The 16915-nt window shown below is 43.7% G+C and overlaps 1 protein-coding gene across 1 annotated transcript in view; it reads left to right on the top strand.

Annotated features, from left to right (window-relative positions):
* Positions 1–16915, top strand: part of LOC137421788 (membrane-bound glycerophospholipid O-acyltransferase 2) — a 174192-nt gene that overhangs the window by 101641 nt on the left and 55636 nt on the right. The window contains exon 3 of the mRNA XM_068108187.2: positions 8763–8840. Coding sequence (XP_067964288.1) covers positions 8763–8840 — 78 coding nt within the window. The remainder of the gene's footprint in view (positions 1–8762; positions 8841–16915) is intronic.

The following is a 16915-nucleotide window of genomic DNA, read 5'->3' as shown; positions in this document are numbered from 1 at the left end:
CTCGGTCGTCGGCGCTCCCCTTATCAAGGGGGGGGGGGGTGGGGTGGTTAATCCCCTTGTCTCTTTGTCTGGCTGACCCGAGTCCTTGGAAGTTATAACGCTCCTTCCGGTCGGTATTAGGTAGGGTTATTGGTCAATTTAGTCCCAAATACCTAATTACGAACACCGACCGCGAAGCAGGGAAATAACTCCCGCTCGAACCACGGATATGATGGAAAATGCCGAGCGGATAGCAATCCGCGATCAGAGCTATTAACGAATGACTAAACCCGATTCTAGCGGTTTCAATCGTGCCACGTTTACCCAATGATGGAAAGGACGGATGCGATCGGACAAGAGGAAACCAGAGTATAGGAAGAACAAAGATGGGTTTATTAATTATTTACAAGAAGGAGAATTGGAAACGAAAGAATGTACAAGATAGGAAGAGGAAGAAGCAGCACACAGGGTAGTCTTAAAACAGTCTTATTCTAATCTCCCAGACAAACGTACAGTCGTACACACTCACACGGGGATTGTAGATGGTTGATGGAAGGTCCGGCGATGGGGTCCAGGCTCTGGTCCAGCGGCGAAACCCGGCAGGCAGCTCTGCGTATATTGGAACGCGTCCGGACAGTTTATATAACGGGGGGAAGCTGGTGTCCTGCGGTGTACGTAATATGTGCACCCCCGTGCCAAACGCACCCTCTCCAATGTTCTCTTTAACGGCGCGCCGTATATCTCTTCTTCAAGCCCTTTGATCAGCGCCGTGTGCACGCGAGTCCTTTAAGAGTCCGGTGTAGGCGAGCTCTCTCACGCAGTCCTTTTACAACGCGCGCGCCTCCAACCCGTCCTTGTAACGAGCGCGCCTCCAACAAGTCCTTTCTCAAGAGCGCCGCTGAATAAGTCCTCTTAAAGGGCTTTGCGTTCGCACTTATATATCTCGACCATCAAAACGCTCCGCGAGCCAAACTGCCATGCCTGCCAGCGATGTTCCTTCAGCCCTGGTTGGCTGGTGAGGGCTTACCGGCTCCGCCTTTGAAGGCTGGATGACGTGGCCACACCTTCTTCTTGGCGCTGCGCCTCCTTTCTCGGGCCTAACCTTGTGGCTTATGGTGGCTGGGGCGAGCGCTAAGGCAGCAAACGCTGCTAACAAAGGCGCAAAGTAAATAGGGAGGGGCCATGGGCAGACTGGAGGATGCGTAATGGCGTCGCTTGGAGAGGGAGGTCACAAAAATGGACGGAATGGGGCCTACTCCTTATTTAATTGACACAACGCAGATTCAACTATTGGAAACACGGCCTTATCTAAAACACATACTAATGAAATAACTGAAGTCCTATGGTGGCCTACGTGTTGCTTGTGGACTAACTAGGGGTGCTACCTTTAACCATTTAATAATGTCATATTTACACAAGTGTGGGTTCTAAAACGGCAACTATATATATATATATATATATATATATATATATATATATATATATATATATATATATATATATATATATATATATATATATATATATATTTTGTCTGAGGAGGTCACACACAAGATTGTACCCAAGCAAGGACAATCTCAAGGCTATAAGTCTATCTCCAGAGACCTTGATGTTCCTGTGTCCACCGTACGCAATGCTATCAGGAAGTTTAAGGCCCATGGCACTGCAGCCAACCTCCCTGGACGTGGCCGCAAGAGAAAGCTTGATCTAAGATTGCAGCGAATGATTGTTCGAATGGTGGAGAAAGCACCTCGATCAACTGCCATTCAGATTCAAGCTGACCTTCAAGCACAAGGCATGACACGTTCAACTCGCACCATCTGTCACCAACTCAATGAATGGGGGTTCTATGGTAGGAGACTCAGTAGGACCCCACTGCTGAGAGAAAGACATAAGAAAGCCAGACACAGCAGTTTACCAAAACACATCTGAACAAGCCAAACTCCTTCTGGGAGAATGTCCTGTGGACAGATAAGACCAAATTAGAGCTTTTTGGTGAAGCACATCATCCCTATGTTTACAGAAAACAAAATGAAGCCTTCCAAGAAAAGAACACCTTCCCTACAGTCAAACATGGAGGTGGTTCAGTGATGTTTTGTGGTTGCTGTGCTACCTCTGGCACTGGGTGCCTTGAATGTGTGCATGGCATCATGAAATCAGGAGATTACCAAGTCATTTTGGAGCGTAATGTTCAACCTAGTGTCAGAAAGCTGGGTCTCCGTCGAAGGTCATGGGTCTTGCAGCAGGACAATGTCCCTAAACACACGTCAAAAAGCACACAGGAATGGTTCAAGACAAAACGCTGGACTGTTCTGAAGTGGCCAGCAATTAGTCTCGATCTAAATTCCATTGAACACCTGTGGGGAGATTGGAAAACGGCAGTTGGGAGAAGGCACCCTTCATATCTGGGAGAACTGTCCCGGATTATTAACATTAATAATAATAATAAATTAATAATTAATAAATAATAATGCTGCATTAATAATAACCAGAAGGTTCTTTAATATTAACAGTGAAATAAAGAATTGTTGAGACCAAATACTTTTGTCAATTTCAACTTATCTTTAGAGAAAATTGTGAGTTATTTGAAAAGAGTGCAAGGGTGTCAATATTTTTGTCCACGACTGTATGTGTATATATTTATTTATATATTTATATATTTATATATACAGTCACGTGAAAAAGTAAGTACTCCACATGCAAAATTTGCATTTATGTTTATTTAAATTATACAATGGACTACAAAATGTAAATGTTTCATGATATTTGTTATATTATATCACCTTTATCTATCAATATTGTTGAAATGAAGATCAAATAGCTGTATGTTGAAATATGTTGAAAAAGTCAAAACTTTACATGGGGTGTACTTACTTTTTCACGTGACTGTATACATATATACATATATACATATATACATATATACATATATACATATATACATATATACATATAAACTGCCACCACTAGGTAATTGTATTAACAGGAAATGTTACGAACCCAGCCACTCTCTTCCACGGGTATTTCTCGTATTCCTATATTTTTGTCATTCCGATTTGCAATTAGTGATTTCGGAACAGAACAGTTATTGTTGACCAATTTGAAATTGCCACTCTTTCATCTAAATGCTTCATTTTTTAAGACTATTTGAATTACAGATTTCATGCTAGCAACAGCAGATTCAGATTAAAAGTGCCCATGGGGCAAAACCGAGTCAATGTAAACACAGAGGATGGGCAAAACACCTCGTTTAGCATTCATACGTCATTTCAAGAGTGTCCTATTGAGAACTGTAAATTGTCTTTCCATTTGCGTTGCTGTTGACTCGTTTGGTGGGGGCTCTCTGAGTTTGAGGACCAATTACTCACTTTTGCAAAGATCCTTTGACAGCCATTTTGCACTATCCGGCACTTGACAAAATCAGCTCCTTTCTAGTGGATAAGGGGATGTGATGACAGTAAAATTAAGTGAATCGCCGATGGATCTACTGCCAACTTGCTTCCTCACAATGTCTGCTACATTAAGGGGAATTTGGTTATTATTATTCCTAGGTGTGAGAGAAGGCAGAGGAGCAGCTTAATTGCAAAAATGAAAAGAAAGCTGGGCAAAAAAGAAGTACAGGCGGGGACCAGAAGTATGGAAACTGTGGAGCTACACAGCTAAATATTGGGAAGAGTTGCTCTTGTTAAAGGGAGAACAAATAGTATTGTCGTGCGAATCCCTCAAGGTTAACACCAGGGACTGCGGAAGACCGAACGGCTTTAATGGAGGCGATGACCAAACACGGATTTTGCTATCACAGCACGGGAGAAATAAGGAAGAGGAAGAAGCGGCAAAAGCGCATACCTGGAGAGGGAATGAACTCAAACGAACACGGGTTTAACAAGGAATGGAAAGTAATGCAAGGGTTTATTTTAAATAAAGGTCGGGACAGGGAAACGCGATGATAAATCTAATAATGATCCTAAATCGGGATCCCGCACACCTCACTTCAAAAACGAACAAAGGACTGAATTAATAAAAAAGAAATGTCTCGTCGTGTACTTGTGAAATGTAAATCGGGATCCCGCACACCTCACTTCAAAAACGAACAAAGGACTGAATTAATAAAAAAGAAATGTCTCGTCGTGTACTTGTGAAATGTGGTGCGTCTTAGCTTTGTCGTCATGTCCGCCGTCCAACGCGGCTCCAAGCTCCGGCGCGAAGAAACCCTTCGTCTGCTCGCTCGCTACGCTTCGCCAGGCCTTGATGCGACTCGCTCCGCGGCACGCCACGAGGTCCCTCGCTCCAGTACCAACAGCACCGGATCCCGCTCCAAGCACCACGACGAACCAACGTCACCCAGCATGAAGCACGATGGTCCAGCACGCGAGAAGGAAGAGCCAATGAAGACCAGAGACAAGCGAAGAAGGGGAAGGGCTTCAAGCACAGAGATCTCCAATACGAAGGGGTCCAGCGCGAAGAGAGCCAAGAGAGCAAAGAGTCCAAAATGTCGTCCAGCGCGTCCCTTTGTAAGCTTCCCGGTGACGTCGGTCTTGGCGCGCCACCCAATCAGCGCCACGTAGCTTCCCGCCGTCCACCGAACCTTCTAGCGCCTTCCCTCCAATGAACAACCTCCTTCTCAGTTGCGTCTTCCGCGCCTCCCGCCCTGATTGGCGGGACCAATCACACGTTCCCTGTGGCGTGGGTTACAACTCGTCTCACACGATGTTGCTAGGCCAGCTGGTGGTGCGGGCTGGCAGTGGCCATCCGGCGGTGCCCCTACCTGGCTTCCTGCCGATCTTCTTCCAAGGTCATTGTAAAGGAAGGGAATTATTTAATGTTGCACTAAGGGCCTATCTAAGTGTCTTATATGTGTGCGTTGCCATAAGGGACAAGGGAATGATTACCAGGTCTGACACCACAGGGGTGTTATCTTATTCCCTACAACTATTTTAACACACGAACATCCTTGTATGTTCACAGGTATACTCTTACCCCGACAAACTGCCTAAGAAACACAGAAACTTATTACAGGTAGATTCCCTATCGCGACAGTCGAATACCTACCTATACAGATCTACCTGGCTCTAGATATTCCTTTACCCCCCGACATAACAGTATGTATATGGTATACAAGAAAGAAGATGGTCCTAAAATTCCGCAGTTTTTGTTAAATAGCAAATAATTATTTTAATTAAACTAGCCTATTTTTTTCCACTGCAGGATGACAGCCCCGTGCAACTCACGGTTGAGGGGCTTTTCGGTATCTTCGCCAAGAGAGTCGGGGCAGAAATTTGGAATTTGTTCAGGGTGCCGGCGATAAGTTGTCTACACTTTGGTTGAAGGACACCGTGGGAACTCTCAACAACCCCCAAGCAATGCTACCAGTTGGGACACTTACTGTAGTTAAACATTCGTCTAAGGAACAGCATACTTTGTGATGCAATGCTCTGTCTGCAATGTTATGTTTTCACCCCTGTTTGTTACTTGCAAAATCGAAAAATTTTCAAGTATATTGGTCGGTTGCGTTTGTGGGTCTGTCTGTCTGTCTGTCTGTCTGTTTGTCTGTCACTGGCCTACAGGTCACAATTCTAAACCGATCGTCACGAAACTTCCCCAAGTTGTATAGGTCGTCCCAATTGAGAAGTCTAATGTTTTTGGGGTCAAAAGGTCAAAAGGTGAACATAGGCCAAAGGTCACCAACTTTGCCAAATTTCTAAAATCCTCAATTTTCATCCGATTGACTTGAAATTTGAAGAGGACTTGCATATCTGGTCACTGAATTCAACCACCAAGTATATTTGAAGTCAACATAAGCCAAAAGGTCAACATAAGCCAAATTTCTAAAATCCTCAATTTTCATCCGATTGACTTGAAATTTGAAGAGAACTTGCATATCTGGTCACTGAATTCAACCACCAAGTATTTTTGAGGTCAACATAGGCCAAAGGTCAACATAGGCCAAAAGGTCAACATAGGCCAAATTTCTAAAATCCTCAATTTTCATCCAATTGACTTGAAATTTGAAGATGACTTGCATATCTGGTCACTGAATTCAACCACAAATTATATTTTCGGTGAACATAGGCCAAAAGGTCAACATAGGCCGAATTTCTACAATCACCAATTTTCATTTGATTGACTTGAAATTCTAAGAGGATTTACATATATGGTCACTGAATTCAACCACCAACTATTTTTGAGGTCAACATAGGCCAAAAGGTCAATATAGGCCAAGTTTTCTGAATCCTCAATTTTCAACTGATTGACTTGAAAATTGAAGAGCATTTGCACATTGAGTCACTAAATAGGGAAACCAACTATTTTTGAGGTCAAAAGGTCAAAGGTCAAATCAAGGTCAACCTCACAAAATCAGCATTTTTCATCTGAAAAATCGTCACTTTTCTTCCTGTTGACCCGAGCTTTGATCAAGATTGTCAATTTTAATCTTGATGAAATGGACAATTTGCTGTATCAATGGAATTTTTTTTTCTTGGGGGTGGGGCTGGATTTTGCAAGTATCGTGCTCCGGATGACGTCTTCTTGTTTGTCTGTTTGTTTGTATGTGAGCAGGATATCTCAAAGTTATGAATGGATTTGGACGAAAATTTGTGAGCAGGCTTGGTGTGTGATCTGGCCTCTCAGTGCGATACAAAACGTAAACTGTTCAGCCTGGCTGTGGTATGTGCTCTACCAAGTGCTGTTGTAGTTTGCCTTGTTATTAATTGATTATAATCTATCTATAATTCCAGTAATCTCTGTACGTTTGTACGTTTGTACGTTTGTCTGTCTGTGACCGCTGTTTCTCGACAACCACGGGTCCGATATACTTTTAACTTGCCAGGTATATTGCTGGGGACCCGAGGATGTGCCTTTTCAAGGTTTCATATTAATCGGACAATTACTTACCGAGCTATGTCCAAAAAACGATTCAACCAATCAGAGAGCAGCGAACGATCGCGTGTGCCGAACGTGGCGGGCACACTCTGCCTCGGATGGCACATTTGAGAGCGTATTCATTTATTTCACGTTTGCAAACTATGTTGGCGTTAAACTATGTTTTACAACTAATAAAAACGAATTTGCGATTCATTCGCTTTCCTGCGCGTTTGTGTACGCGATGGCGATTTCTTTACCAAACTCCGGAAGCCGTTCGCTTTGGACCGAACCATTGCATGTAAATAGAGGGGGGGGATTGTCACCACTCGCAAGCCGTTCGCTTTGGACCAAACCATTTCATGTAAATAGAGGGGGGGGATATAATTTTAGATATATATATATAGTACGGGCATGCCCTAGTCTTTATAAAGCTATGAATAAAGCAATGGAATTCTAATCTCTGTAAAGGCCAGTGTTTGTCTGCATCACAGACAACATAAGCAATTAATTTTATTAACTGCAAGTTGATACGAGTGTGTTTACCTCTTTTTGGAATGAGGCGTAGCTGATGTATTCATCCTTCGTCAGAGCAAAAAGGAGCTTTTCTGTATACATTGTCGAGGCTCATGGAAGAGCAAGAACGCAATCTAATGGACCCTGACAAATGTAACAGTACAAAGAGACCAGGGTGGGGGTGGGGGTGGGGGGGTGGGGGGGTGCATAAACAGGGTGGATGGACAAACTAGAGGCAGAATTAGGACAAAGAGATGACACACGGAGTGGATTTTGACCATTAATAACTGCTCATGCTCTGGAAAACTCTTCTTCCTCTTTGCAGATTACTACACATACTGTTGTACAGTTTCATATTCTACCAATCAGCAGCAGATTCCATATCTGCTGTTCTGCAGAGAAATAGATGTTGGTCTAACACATGAAACATGTCCTTCAATCCTGGAAAAGCTCCCAATCTCACCCTGTCGCTCGTCAAACTAACCCGCATGTTATGTATTTCCACTTATGGGCGTCACCTCTTCCTGACCTCCAAAGCCAGCTGCAGACGGCGCATTCTTCATCATGCAAAGTCTTTAACTTGGTAAATCTGAATTTCTCACAGCATCGAAGGACTTTTCAAGTTGCTCAATGGACTAATGTTCTTTCCTGTGGCCCAGTGCCCCTATTTCGCAAATTTCTATCCTGGAAGTTATTGAATCCAACATAATTATTGGCATCTCCCACAAAGAAACAGTAACACAGGGCCTGCTGCTCTCTGATCGCAAACATGTTGGCGACCTCTGTTTTCTCCCACCTCTCCTCCAGTCTATATCCATCTACTCCTTTACCCCTCAATACCATGCTCATTCTTCTAGCAAACCCCTCCTTGTGAAATGCCCAAAATGAAGTCTTCTTTCTCCCTTCCACTCATTTGTTCCTCTCTTCTCTCACTAGAAGGAATATGCGTCCTCAGACTTTTCAACAGATACTTTCCTCCAGAGCTTTAAGTTCACAGTTGATCACCATTTCATCTTCTATCTGCAACTGTTATCTTCTCGGCCGTCATTCACCCCCCCCCCCCCCCCCTCCTTCTTTACTTGCAGATTGCTATGTTTCCTCTCCTCTCTCTCGTCTTACTGTTTTCTCTTCTTTTTATTGTTGTGTACATGTATTAACACCAACCCACTATCAGTGTGTTGCCTTCTACCCTTCATCACTGCCCTTTCCCATGAGCTTCCATTTGGTATCCGATTTAAAAAAAATTAAAAATGTAATGTTTATGTCATCGACCTTCAGTTGATAAAATGGATTGCTTATTTATAGGATACATTTTTTTCCTCCTGTGCTATTTTTATTTCCCTTTTGTTTTTTGCCATATATACATGTGTAATATATATATTGTTTTTTTTACATTCTTCTTTCCGTAGGTACACTTTGCACTTTGTGGCGTACGTGTCCGTCTCATTTGCTCTGCTGCACCTTGTGAGCGCGAAACATGTGCACAGGTGAGCTATTCCTTATACAAAGGTCCAGCTCCATTACCCAGTTACAGCGTTATTTTAGCACCTTAGCACAGTACTGTATTTTGTCATGTTCTCTGTTTTTCTCTATTCTTCTTTCATATGCAGCACATGGCTGTGAGTAGTATCATTTGTCGGGGTGCACCTGTTCCACTGATAGTCTGATACAGTCTCCCTTGTAAGTTGGAGCAGGATTTTGAAATTTGGCAAGGGTGCCAGCAATAGCTCACCTACTCTTCATGAAGGACACCGTGGGATCTTCAACGTCCACCAACTAATGCTTGCAGACAGGACGCAGTTTAACGCCCATCCGCGGGACAGTACACACCTCGCTCTGCCTGTGAGACACCAGGGTGACAGTTTATAGCTGGGCCGAGATTCAAAGTCAGCCTAGACAGATAAGAAGCAAGTGTACATACCTACTAGGCTTTCCTGCCAGACGTTTTTCTCTATGATGTATGATGTTGGCATTATACACTGCCTTCAGAAAGTATTCACACCCCTTGACTTTTTCACATTTTTTTGTGTTACGGCCTGAATTTAAAATGGATTAAATTGAGATTTTTTTGTCACCGATCTACACATAATATCCTAAAATGTCAAAGTGGAATTTTCGTTTTTTTAATTTTCGGAAAATCATCATCATCATCATCATCATCATCATACTAAAATACGCAATTTGGTGTGTCTGTCTGTCTGACGATTTTTGACTGCTATACATTTGGTTGTTACTTATCCAATCTCAATCAAACTTGACAGGAAGACCAAGTTTCACACATTAAAAGTTGGAGCAAATTCATTCCTCCCCCCTCCCCCCCCCCCCCCTCTCCAAGGGGGTTTTCCCTGCTAATGGGGATGCGTGTTGAGGTGTATATCCATGTTAAGATGGCTTTCTCATGCCATTTTTCAAAAGCCGCTTCTAATAATAATAATAATAAATCTAATGGCATAATATTAATGTTGTTAATAATATATATTAATATCTAATACTAATAATATGTCCCCCTCCCCAAGGGGTGTTTCCTCCTTTAACAAACGTCTGGGTTAACGTGTATATATAGCTTATCATTCCGTTTTCATGGGAGCACCCTTACCAGAAGTAAAAATATTATCAACCGCAAACACATACGATTACCTTTTGAAACGGTCGCTAATGCTGTTTAACATGAAACTGAAAGGGAGGAAACCCGGGGTTTGTCAGTTTCCAATCATGTAGCTAATGCTTGCCAAGCCAGCTGTTCCATATCAGCAGTTTTAAATGGAGTGCTTGCTCAAATGCTTAGGCCACTTGGCGAGTGCTCTGCAATAAACTTGGTAAATGAGCACCCAATGTTATTGAGGCCCAATCTCAGATCTACTGTAATCTATTTATCCCAGAGAAGAATGACCCTTCCTGCCGCTGCCTTAGTGAACGGGTGTACGAGTAATTAAAGATGAAAAGCTGAAATGTCTTGAGTCAACAAGTATTCAATCCCTTTGCTATTACAATCAAATTGAGCTCAGTTGCATCCAATTTCTTTTAATCATTCATGAGATGTCTCTACAACTTGATGAGAGTCTACCTGTGGCCAATTCATTTGAATGGACATAACTTAGAATGAAACAAACCTTTCTATATAAGGTCCCACAGTTGACAGTACATGTTAGAGTAGAAACTCTACGATGAAGTCCAAGTAACTGTCCATAGAACTATGAGATAGAATTGTGAGGAGGCATAGACTCGGGGAAGGGTATGAAAACAATTTCTAGAGGGTTGAAAGTTCTTAAGAGCACAGTGAGCTCCATAATTAGGAAATGGAAATAATATGGAACTACCCAGACTCTTCCTAGAACTGGCTGTCCAACCAAACTGAGCAACTGGACAAGAAGGACCTTGGTCAGGGAGGTGAAGAATAACCCAATGACAACTCTTATAGAACTACAGAGTGGGAGAATCTGGCAGAGGACAATAGTCCCTGCAGCACTTCACAAATCTAGGCTTTATGGGAGAATGGCCAGACATAAACCACTCCTGAGAAAAAAGGCGCACAGCACAGTACACCTGGAGTTTACAAAAAGGCACGTGAAAGACAGAGCATGAGGCAAAACATTATTTTGTCTGATCAAATGAAAATTGAACTCTTTGGCCTGAATGCAAAGTGCTACATCTGGCAAAAACTGAGCACAGCTCATCACCCATATAACACCATCCCTACTGTGAAGCATGGTGGTAGCAGCATCATGCCATGGGGATGCTTTTCAGTGGCAGGGACTGGTAGACTTGTAAGGATGGACAGAAAAACTAATGGAGGCAAATACAGGCAAATTCTTGCGGAAAACTTGCTTCAGAGTGCAAAAACAATAGCTGAGATTGTGGCGAAGATTTAAGTTCCTCCAGGCCAATGACCCTCAGCATACAGCCAAAGCAACACTGGAATAGCTTCAGAACAAGAACGTGAAAGTTCTCGAGTGGTCCAGCCAAAGCGCAGACTTAAATCCCATTGATAAATCTATGGAAAGACTTAAAGATTGCTGTTCATTGACGCTTCCCATCCAACTTGACAGAGCTTGAGTAAATCTGAAAGGAAAAATGGCGGCAACTCCCAAAATCCAGATGTGCAATGCTGATATAGACATACCCAAGAAGACTCAAAGCTGTAATTACTGCCAAATGCACTTCTATGAAGTGTATTGACTCAAGGGGTTGAATACTTTTGTAAATCAGACATTTATGTAATTCATTTTTAATTATTTGGTGAAAAATTACTTTTAAAAAATCCAGTTTGTCATTAATGGGGTATTATGTATAGATTAGTGACAAAATTAATCTCAATTTAAGCCATTTTAAATTCAGGTTGTAACACAACAAAATGTGGAAAAAAAAGTCAATGGGTGTGAATACTTTCTGAAGGCACTGTATTTGTAACGGGCAAGAAGGCAGATCATCCCAGTTCTGGCCTGAACTACTGTTAAGACACTTGCTGATGGAGACGAAGCATAATGGACGTGTTTATAGAAGGGTAACTGATGTTAATCAATCCTTTATTTAGTTATTAGGCAAATGATAATGATTTTTTTTTTTACTTCAGTGGGCTACCAGATAACACAGCATTCTCCAGGCCTATGGATTATCCGAGCACAAAAGCATCATTGGCACATTACCACCCTGCACCACTTTCTGTCGATACCAAGTCTATTTTTAAGGCACTGTATGACACGTTGACGTCTTTCACTGAAGCACCATCCCTGCAACCGCAGTACTCAATCAAGGTGGCATTATGACCAATCGTTTTTTTTTTTTTTGGTTTTTTTTTTGTATACAAGATCGAGGCTCGTGAAAGAGCTAACATTAATCACACAAAAAGACAAACCGACACACAAAACACAAAAAACAAGGGGAGCGGCAGACAAGATGGGGAGAGAGGGGGAAGGACACAAAAGAGAGGGGGAAGAGGGGGAAGGACACAAACACAACATTTGAGAGCAGGGACATCGGGAGGACTTGGGGGGAGGTGGGAGAGGAATAAAACATATGAACACTGCAAGGACTCTGGGGTGAATTACCGGGGGTAGAAAAGATCAAGGTTTTCGATGGGGGAAGATAAGAGATGGTGGTGAACAGCTGTTTTAAAGACCTGGAGGGAGGAGTGGGATTGAAGGGAGTGGGGGAGTTTGTTCCAGAGGCGGGAGAAAAGGGGAATGAAAGAGTGACGGTGAGCAGAGAGCCTAGACTTTGGCAGTTTAACCATAAGAGGGTTGCAGGCAGATCTTGTGCGACCTGAAGGAATATTAGGGGGACAGAGCACAGAGAGAGCTGGGGGAGCAAGGCCGGAGAGGAGTCGGTAGAAGACAGAAAGACCACCAACCTGCCTGCGGTGAGTGAGTGAAAGGCCCTCGGTGTTGACTACATCGCAGGAGATTCCAATGATTCTGAAAGCTTTGGCCTCAACAGCGTGAAGCCGAGCAAGGTGTGAGGCAGGAGCACCAGCCCAGAGGGGGGAACAGTATTCCATTGAGCTGCGGATGAAAGCCTTGTATGTGATGAGGAGCTCAGGTGTGCCAAGGAAGGACTTCGCACGACGGAGGATGCCCAGTCGGCGACTGGCTTTGGAGGCCAGCTTGGAAATGTGGTTTTCCCAAGAAAGATCATGGCAGATAGTGAGACCCAAAAGCTTGAGCGACAGAACTTGGAGAGGATGGTTGAGAAAGTAGATGGGAGGGTTGTCCAGTCGGTCCTTTCGGAGAGACATTGTAAGAGTGTGAGATTTGTCAGGATTGAAAGACATGTTCCACTTGTTTGACCAGTCTGTGATTTTGTCCAGGTCTGCAGAGAGTGAGGAGGCTGCAGACTGCCGATCTGAGGGATGAGGAATGGAGCGACAGAGAGTAGAGTCGTCAGCAAAGAGATAGAGAGGATTTTCAAGAGAGTCAGAGAGAGTCAGAGATCACCTTGTTTGAAATTCCAACTTCTTTCCTGGAAGTCTTGGCAGTGTCCATATGTTTTATACCTCTCCCACCCCCCCCCCCTTCCCATGCCTTCCCCCCAAAGCCCTCTCCCTCCCACAGTTCTCTCGATGTCTCCATGTCTCTCGGTCCCTGCTCTCAAATGTTGTGTTTGTGTCCTTCCCCCTCTCTCCCCATCTTGTCTACCGCTCCCGATGTTATTTGTTTTGTGTGTCTGTTTGTCTTTCTGTGTGATTAATGTTCGCTCTTTCACGAGCCTCGATCTTGTATACAAAAAAAAAAAAAAAAAAATCATTGATGAAGACCACAAAAAGCACAGGGCCCAGAACCCTACCTTGGGGAACTCCAGCCTGAACAGGAAGAGGAGATGAGAGAAACCCATTCAGGGCCACACGTTGACTACGACCAGAGAGGAAGTCCGCCAGCCATGCGTGGAGATTTCCATGGATACCAAAGGAGGAGAGTTTGGTGAGCAGAGCAGGGTGCCAGACCGTATCGAAGGCACGTGAAATGTCAAGGGAGACGGCTCTAATTTCCTGTTTGGCGTTGAGGACCTCCATCCATTGTTGAGAAAGCAGAAGCAGCATGTCCAGAGTAGAGTGACCAGGTCTGAAATCAAATTGATGATCAGAGATCAAGCCATTGGAGAAGAGGAAAGATTTAATATCTGAAGCAATGATGGATTCCATGACATTGCTGATAATTGGGAGAAGGCTGATTGGTCTTTAGTTGCTGGGATCTGTTTTTGCACCTTTTTTGTGCAAACCGGTGATGTTGGCTGATTTCCAAGCAGATGGCAGATGACCTTGAGCAAAAGAGAGGGTGAAGAGAACAGAAAGAGGGAGTGAAAGAGCAGAAGAACATGATTTTAGGACCTGTGGGCTGATGCCGTCAGGACCAGTTGCAGAATCAGAGTCGAGGGTTGACAGAAACTTTTCCACCTTGTCAGGAGGAAAGGACACAGAGTCCAGGAGCAGCTGGGTACGACTGGGTACGGTGGGTACAGAGAGGGATGGGTTTGGGACACAAGATTTAGAGGCAAACACAGAGTTGAGGCATTCAGCTTTTTCACGTGCGGAGTCAGCCGTTAAGCCGTTTGAGGTGAGGGAGGGGATGGAGGGGGAACAAACACCAGAAACAGATTTGACCAGATGCCACCAGGATTTGGAAGAGGGAGACAGATAAGAGAGTTCGGTCTTGAGAATGGTGAGATATTGTTTCCTGGCTCTCCTGAGGGTGGACACACACTTGTTTCGGGCTTTGTGAAAGGAAATGAGATTTCCTTCCGTTGGATTTGCTTTCCAGGAGACGAAAGCAAGTTGTTTCAGGGCAACAGCCTCACCACAAGATTCCGTGTACCATGGACGGGAGGAAGGGTATGACAACTGAAGACGAGATGGTATAAATCTGTGCATGAGAGAGAGCAATTTACTTTGAAAGAATTCCCAGGATGAGTTGATGTCAGAGGTGGTAGAGATGGGAGACCAGTCAAGATGATTGATGGCTGCTTGAAGACCGTGCCAGTTGGCCTGAGTGAAATGCCAGACTCGTCGACGCTGAGGAGGCTCTCTGAGAATGGTCAGAGAGATGTCCACTTTGATGCGTATGACCCACTTTGTTGGGGCATCTCATCACAGTGGCTGGCATGCAAAGCATATTGGAAGGAAAACTGCAGTGTCAAATTTAGCACAGGCCTCTCTCCCTGCTGCCACTTGCTACAATAGGGGTAATGTGACATTGGGTCAAATTGATTTTGAGCATCTTTGTTTATGCTCGACCTTTCTGTCTTCTACCGACTCCTCTCCGGCCTTGCACCCCCAGCTCTCTCTGTGCTCTGTCCCCCAAATATTCCTACAGGTCGCACAAGATCTGCCAGCAACCCTCTGATGGTTAAACTGCCGAAATCTCGGCTCTCTGCTCACCTTCACTCTTTCATTCCTCTTTTCTCCCGCCTCTGGAACAAACTCCCTCACTCCCTTCAATCCCACTCCTCCCTCCAGGTCTTTAAAACAGCTGTTCACCACCATCTCTTATCTTCCCCCATCCAAAACCTTGATCTTTTCTACCCCCGCTAATTCACCCCAGATCCACCTTGTTTGAAATTCCAACTTCTTTCCTGGAAGTCCTGGCAGTGTCCATATGTTTTATACCTCTCCCACCGCCCCCTTCCCATGCCCCCCCCCCCCCAAAGCCCTCGCCCTCTCTCAGATCTCTCGATCTCTCGATGTCTCCATGTCTCTCGGTCCCTGCTCTCAAATGTTGTGTTTGTGTCCTTCCCCCTCTCTCCCCATCTTGTCTACCGCTCCCGATGTTATATGTTTTATGTGTCGGTTTGTCTTTCTGTGTGATTAATGTTCGCTCTTTCACGAGCCTCGATCTTGTATACAAAAAAAAAAAAAAAAAAAAAAAATCTGCGTTTTTTGTCGCCTGGTTGCAGAAAGCACTCTCTTGTCATGCTTTTCCCAGCCCGATAAGGCTTGCAACTATAAACAGCAGGGGAAAGCAACCTACCATAATGCAGCTTGTAGTTATTTTGTTTCACTTCCTCTGCTGGAGTTAACAGATAATATTTCTGTTGGAAATTCGGAAGAAGAAAAAAATCGGACAGTTAAAGTTTTTTTTATGCAAGATAAATATTTTGCTTACATTGGCAAAGTGGGTGGAATGTATTACAACATTGTGTTTTGGTATCCATTCATGGTGTGCCCATCTTTATGCAACACAATTCAGGCAAGAATGAATATAGTATATGTTGTGTTAGAAAAGATGATGATGAAGATTAAATGGCTAAACTATCTCTTTCCTTCATATTTTAATGTCCTTACCTCTTTCCTTCATATTTTAATTTCCAACTTACCACCCTCTTGGACAGTCCAGCTATCTCATCACATACGCATACACATACACATACACATACGCATACGCATACGCATACACATATGCATACACATACGCATACACATACACATACACATACACATACACACACTCACACCCTCCTTTTAATTCCCATCTCCTCTCAACATTTCAACCCTGGCTTCCTTTTTCTGCCCATTTCTCCCACACAGTCTTACGTTTTGCTATCCTATCCTCTTCCTGTCTCTTCCTTTTTCTCAATTTAGCACTATTCCCTACCACCACCATCATATACGCAGTAAATATAACTACTCCTGAGGAATTGTGCTATTAATCTGTTTTCCCACAGACACGCAATACAATGTGTAAATTGTACTCCACATTTGGAATGCTTAGCTTGTAGGAGGGAGTTTTTGTGAATCTTAGGTGTAGCGTATTGCACATGTTTTGTAATTATTTCTAAAATAGAGAAAATGTTCTCTTGCTATCTATCTATAATTCCAGTAATCTCTGTTTGTACGTTTGTACGTTTGTTTGTCTGTGACCGCTGTTTCTCGACAACCACGGGTCCGATATACTTTTAACTTGCCAGGTATATTGCTGGGGACCCGAGGATGTGCCTTTTCAAGGTTTCATATTAATCGGACAATTACTTACCGAGCTATGTCCAAAAAACGATTCAACCAATCAGAGAGCAGCGAACTATCGCGTGTGCCGAACGTGGCGGACACACTCTGCCTCGGATGGCACATTTGAGAGCG

The sequence above is a fragment of the Myxine glutinosa genome, chromosome 2 (genome assembly GCF_964187855.1).
Source record: "Myxine glutinosa chromosome 2, kmMyxGlut1.1, whole genome shotgun sequence".
Lineage (NCBI taxonomy): Eukaryota > Metazoa > Chordata > Myxini > Myxiniformes > Myxinidae > Myxine > Myxine glutinosa.
Note: the sequence above shows the minus strand (reverse complement) of the source record. Positions and strands in the feature narration are given on the sequence as shown.